General features: G+C 42.2%; 1 protein-coding gene across 1 annotated transcript; it reads right to left on the bottom strand.

The window, feature by feature from the left end:
• Positions 1-1,893: 1,893 nt before the first annotated feature.
• Positions 1,894-6,289, bottom strand: sox4b (SRY-box transcription factor 4b). The gene has a single exon (XM_053327145.1). The coding sequence runs from the start codon at positions 5,793-5,795 to the stop codon at positions 4,554-4,556; it is 1,242 nt and encodes a 413-aa protein (XP_053183120.1). The 5' UTR covers positions 5,796-6,289; the 3' UTR covers positions 1,894-4,553.
• Positions 6,290-6,507: the final 218 nt, after the last annotated feature.

The following is a 6,507-nucleotide window of genomic DNA, read 5'->3' as shown; positions in this document are numbered from 1 at the left end:
GAGGCTGATATACAGTGTCTGGTCTGAATTTTGCTGTTTAATTTAAAGGACTTGTTGGGGATACCCATGTCATGTGATTAATTTTATGCATAGATTTTTAACCACATGCATGCACGCACACAAACACAAACACACGTACACATACCGTAGACAGACAGACATGCTTGTCAGCATGCTGGAGGGCCCTTGGCTGACTGCTGCTAAACCAGCCCTTCCCCCACAATAAAGGTCTGTCTGGGAGAGGGGGAAGGGAAATCATGACTGTCTGAACACCAGACAGCCAGCATACAGCACAACAGGGCAGAAGAGAATATAATAAAATAGAATAGAATAGAACTTCAGTTTGCCTGGAATTAAGCATAGACTAAGCTAAAAGTGTATTTTAAAGTAAACAGTCTTTATCATCACTATTCTTCATCTTTCAGTTAATTAAGATGGGCAACAATTATCCAATAGCAGGCTGAAATTTTAGCCAACCAGAAAAACTACATTTAAAAAAACACATCACTTATGAAACAGTGTTGGAAAAACTATTCACCTTAATCAGCTGATTCTCTGTATGTGGCTACAGCAAGTGTACAATGCATAAAAGTAGTTAAAAGTAGCCCTCTGGTCAGCTGTAATGCTTATGGGAAATATACATTAGTAAATGTTTCATGTTGGACTTTTGACTTATAATTAATCTTAGAGTATTCTGTATTATCAGATGCGCAGGTTACTTCATGTGCATCAGTGTTGATGAGATGTTAACTTGTGTATTCTGTCTACTGAAAGACATAAGACTGAACTGTGCACTTTTTGTTGTCCTTCTCATACAGAAACCAAAATAGTTTTATGTTATACATAATGCATTTGAATTCCTAACCTTCCAATCTACAAATCAATTTTGCATGGCTATTAAAAGAGCCATCCATGCATGTTTTATAATAATCTAGCTTTTCATGTGGTTCCTTCCTGATGAGAGTAACTGTGCAACACAGTTTCAAGAATCAGAAGTTATTTCTGAGCTAGGTCATGTCATGAGGCCATACAATCATCAGTACAAGACATGCAGGTCTTATATCAACACTCCTCTACTAAAATACATTTTGAATGCATAGCTGACTTAAGCCTTATGGGGGCTTAACATGAAATATCCAATATATGTGACGATAGGGTTAAAACATTTTTATTGATTTGCTCTGTCTGAGTCTATGTACATGTATCTATTTCTAGGCTCTACGATGGAGCAGTAAGCTTCCCTAAGGCTTTGCAGTATGAAGATCATCTCAGTTCTACAGACGGATGTGGGGGTGGTGGGGGTGCTATAAAACTGAAAGTCAGTTCTGCCTATTTTACTGTAGCTCAAAGTAACAGTATGCCTTTTTATTGCTCAGTAATAAGCTTTCCAAAAGCTAACTTTGAAGTAGTTATACTCATTGTAGAAGACATTGTAATAAAACTCTTAAGGATGTATGGATTCAACTTTGAGAAACAAAGCCCCTTTCTGTAGATTTATTTTTAACAATTAGACTGGACTTCCCAACTTTGTAGTCATTACTCAGGCCACATGTGTTGGTTATTTCATCCTAACCTTAACCCTAACAACTTTTGGAAAGGAGTCCATATAATACGATTTGCAATTACATTTTCCCCTGCTGAATTATGTGTTGTCATTAGGCTATTAAAAACAGGTGCAGTGGTCAGATGAGTAATACTTTGATGGCACTGTGTTCTTGCTTTTATTTCTTACTGTCCCCTTGAAGCTTTTTAGGAAGCAGCAAATGAATGGTAATGACAATATTAGCCATGGAACCTCATATTGCCTTAACCAACACATCAATTTTTGCCAACTGCTGACAAAGAGATGAAAAAGTTCAAGAATCAAGAGAAGAGTTGTAGAATTTCAGTTCCAGCTGATATTTATTTCCTTCCTTGAAAAAGTTCTGTACACAAGTTTATATCAACAATCTGACAGGCAGTGAATGGACACAATTTAGCTGGCATGAGTTCTCCCCCCCTTTCTCTGAGCCTCAAAAAAAGGGTGGTTCCTTTGTTTATGGCATGATTAGAGACAATAAATGATAATTCTACACAGCATATTGCACAGGATGGATGAAAAATAAAGTTAATATATTTAAAATGCTTTTATATATATATAAAAAAAAGAGTCCTGAACTGACCACCTTAAATGTAAGTAAGGATGTGTAAAAGATAGCAGTTCTAGACAGTGCCTGTCCTCAATAGCAACAACGTACATAAACACACAATCTTTTTGCTTTATGATACAGTCAAATATACAAAGATCGAGTTCACGTTTCATCGTTTTTCCTCATTTTTTCATTTTTTCTGAAAAACACAACAGCTAATAACCTGAATCTGAAATACAAATGCTATTCACCATGCCATAAAGATACTAAAACAATTATTAGCTAATAGTTAGCCGACAAGTAGAAAAGATTATATATTCAAATACAATGAGAAACGCAGTACAAGTAGGTGTTGCGGAACTCAAGTCAGAAATTTGAATATGCTTGATGTTATCATCCTTGTTGTTTGTTTGCTATATTGATAGCCTGTTCAATCCAGTGGTTGATTGGCAATTTTGACATCAATTAATGAAAACATCAAGAAATAAGTCAAATTTAAAGCTACAATCTCCTCATTTGTTGTCACAGGCAAGATATCAGACAGGAAATGCAAAAAGGAGTGGCTGCTTAAGAGAGTGATGCTGTTCAAACCACATGGTCCACAGGAATAGCCTCCAGAAATAATGCGTTCCTGTGTCTTTAAGGAGCCTGCAGACTGGCACTGTAAACGTAGAAGGTAGGCTGATACAAAGACTGGTGCTGCTTTCAAGTGCTGTCGGGAAAATCGTAATTGTATCCTTATAACTGGTTGGTTAAGCATCTGATGCCTAAGTGACAATAGGGGATGTCAAGGAATTGGAACATCAAAGTAAGTCTTGCCAATATTTGCTGGTAAAAGTCTCACAAACTTGCCAAATTAGTAATTTATACATCAATTACAAACTTGATTCAGATTATCTCCTCTATCACTACAGTAAAAAGTAGTTTTGGTGCCTTTAATTTCCAAAATTAATCAATGGCCACCACAGTGTCGTATGGTCTGTTTTGCTGGTTCTCTTTACAAAAGCATTTGATCAGGCAAGAAAAACTCGTATATACGAGCTTACCATGAGCACTTGAAGGCAGCATGAAAACCAGCCAGCCGGGGTCTTAAAATTAGGAAACCCAATACAGCTGTATTCGTAGGCTACACACACCGATTGTTGACTCCCCCATTTTCTATATAGATTTGTACAAAAATACACTGAGAAAATAATCAAACTGTTTCCTCTCTTTTAAGTGTCCAAAAGTGTGTACATTTAAATATAAAAAGAAATCAAAGTTGTGTGTTTTTTAAAACTCTAGCCCTTCGCCTGAGAAGGAAATGTGACAGACACAGACATACTGACAAACAACTGTGTAAGAAAAGAAAAAGAGGACTACAAGAAAATAAAAAAATGATCAAGTCAAAAATGCTTGGCCCAGTATATAAATACAACATCCCATATAAAATGGCATCTGAATACATGTACAAAACAAAGCTCAGAGGATGAAAAAAGAAAATCAGTGAGGATTTCTCCATAGCTATCATCTGAAATTAACATTAAAGAATTTTGGTCCTGAATCGCAGAGAACACGTGTATAAAGTTCAGCACAGATTTGAAGTTGCGTCTGAATCCTGAAGTTTGAAAATTACAACAGCTGGTGATTATTTCAATGTCCTTTTTTTAAAGAGAAGAACCGAAGCGAGCGCCACCTATCCATAAATAACCCTAATACTAGTTTTTAAACTGCTTGACAGTCTCACAGAAAATCTCAGCACAAGATAGGAACAAAGTAGGCTATCATGCTTAACATGTTTTTTGCTTTTGAGAAAATATTCGACTTTTAAAAAAAACATCAACCCACCTCGGTTTCATTAAAAATCCCTCTCGGTGACACACCACAGTAAAAATGTCGCGCGACAGTCCTATTTCTGTACCTTTTTAGTGGTGAAATTCACTTGGCGAACGGTAAAAAGTTGTGAAATGTCCCTTTTTCTAAAATCAGCAACAACATTGATTAAGTGAACGGCGGACCGCATAACGTGCAAATCAATCACAGTTAAGTTGTTCAGTTCAAAACAGTCCAGGACTGCGCGTTTCACTAACAGGAAACCCAGCCAGTCTCTCATTTTCTCTCCTTCTCTTCTCTTGTTTTGCACTCCCACCACTTTTTCATGGTTGTACCAAGTCCCACAGTCCACACATCCAAAGAAAAGTAGCCTGCAATAAGCAAGTTATTCGCTTCAAAGTTGAGCTTTTCCCCAGGACTTGCAGCTCTTGCCTATATGGCCGAGAAGGGACGGGGGTCTAGTTTCGGTGGGGTTTTTACTAGTCTGGTGTAGTTAGAACACAAACTATTACGCCCACTGCACCAGAGACCCCTGGTTCTGTTTGTGGTCATATTTTTGCTTGCAGGACACTAGGCTACCTGTAGTTTTCTTTTGTTTTACCTTCAGCTCACTCAGTATGTGAACACCAGGTTGGAGATGGTGGATTCCAGCCAGTCCCCGGAGATCATCTCGCTGACTTCGGGCGTGCAGTAGTCGGGGAACTCAAAGTGGGAGCCCCCGGAGCCAGACTCAAAGTTCAAATCCAAGTCCCTGTCCAGCACCGAGGAGCTAAAACTCCCCAACGACATGCTATCAAAGCTTGGGCTAGGGTTGATGTCGAGTAAGTCGTCCTCAAACTCTTCATCCTCCGAAGAAGAGGACGAGGACGAGGCGGAGGAATGAGAGCCGGAGGGAGTCGGTGAGGAAGCCCGCCGACTGCTGTATGTATGCCCGCCGTGGCGCTCCGAGGAGCCGCCCGGGCTGCCGCTGCTGCCGGGGGACTCGCCTCCCTCCTCCCTGCCGCTGGCCGCGTCCTCATACAGGCTCAAAGGGTCGCTGGAGTCCGCCGAGCTGCTGAGTGTGGGGCTGGCCGGGACAGCGACGGAGGAAGCGGGGCTAACACTCAAGCTGGCCCCGCTGCTGCTGAAGACGTACACCCGCTTGGGCTTCTTGCCATCCGGTATCTGCTTGGCTGCGGAGGAGACTGATTTTGACTTGTAGAGAGAGTTGTGATGGTGCTCTGATGAGTGCTCAGAGGCAAACGGTGATGCTTTGGTGCTACTGCTGCTGCTGCTCCCGAAAAGTGATTTGTGGGTTTTGCTGCTGCTGGGTGATTTGGATCCATTCTTCCTCGAAGATGAGGATGTCTTAGTGCTGGTGTTGTTAGAGCTACTGTTGAGTTTCTCTCCCTTGTCCCCATTGCTACCAGGCTTGGAGGTGCTTGATTTTACCTTCTTCCTCGGCCGGTACTTGTAGTCGGGATAGTCCGCCATGTGCTTGAGTCTGAGCCGCTCCGCCTCTCTGATGAAGGGGATCTTATCGCTGTCTCTGAGCAGCTTCCATCGCTTCCCCAGTCTTTTGGAGATCTCGGCGTTGTGCATGTCAGGAGACTGCTCCATAATCTTTCTCCTCTCTATCTGTGACCACACCATAAAGGCGTTCATGGGTCTCTTGATGTGGCCGCTGGGAGTTTTACACCATGCCGGGTTTTCTCCCAGTTTGTCCCCGGCAGTCGAAGAGGCTGTAGAGTCCGGGGAGAGAGGTGAGGCTGCCGGGTCCAGATCCATGCATGCTCCGGAGTCGGAGCTCGAGTCCCCGGCGAAAAAGGACAGCGCCTCGGCGGTGCTCTCTGTGTGGCTCATTTTCTGCACCATGCTGTCCAGTTATGTGGGAGAGCGAAGTACTTGCTCTTTCTCTCTCCCTCTCCTTGGTCCTCCGATTCACTTTAAAGCAAACTCAGCTCTTTTCTCCCCCTCTTCACAGTTGGAGCCGAGTTAAAAAAAAAAAAAAAAAAAGTCGCAAGAAATAATTCACTCCTGAGATGTGCAGTAAACTCGAGAATAGTTCAGTCCAGTGTAGCCTTAAAAAGGCTAGATGTGTTTGTTTTTTTAAGTTTAATTTCCAGGTTCTGTAAGTGTTAAAGAGTACAACATAGCCCACTCTCCACTGTGTAGGTACCCTGCAATCAGTCTTTCTCAGTTTCTTCCTTGTGTTATAAAATCAATTCAGCCTTGTGGTGACTGAACATAGTCTATGCAGCTGCAGAGCGCAGACTGAGTGCCACACTGTGCGCTCGGACATTTACAAAGGGCTCCCAAGTACAGTGGTAAGTGCTTTTCTCTGCATCAGCCCTGTTCCCTCTCCTAGAAACAAAAGCCATGCATGCTGGGGAGGAAAAAAGCAACCTACAGCGAGTTACACTGTCCGCCTTCCATCTGTAGACCTGCAGTCGAGTTTCAAGCAGCCCTCCAGTCCCGGCCCCCCTTGCTTGCATTTATCCCTTCCCGAGATACAACGGCGATAAAAATCGACCAATGGGACGCTGTCACTACCCTGCCTCTGTGCCAAACTCACGCCCCTCTCATC

This window comes from Scomber japonicus, chromosome 10 (assembly GCF_027409825.1).
Source record: "Scomber japonicus isolate fScoJap1 chromosome 10, fScoJap1.pri, whole genome shotgun sequence".
Lineage (NCBI taxonomy): Eukaryota > Metazoa > Chordata > Actinopteri > Scombriformes > Scombridae > Scomber > Scomber japonicus.
This window is presented reverse-complemented; position numbering and strand designations above follow the sequence as displayed.

Bases quoted from the DNA above. Each gene is read 5' to 3' on its own strand.
- sox4b (XM_053327145.1), bottom strand. From the start codon at position 5,795: ATGGTGCAGAAAATGAGCCACACAGAGAGCACCGCCGAGGCGCTGTCC.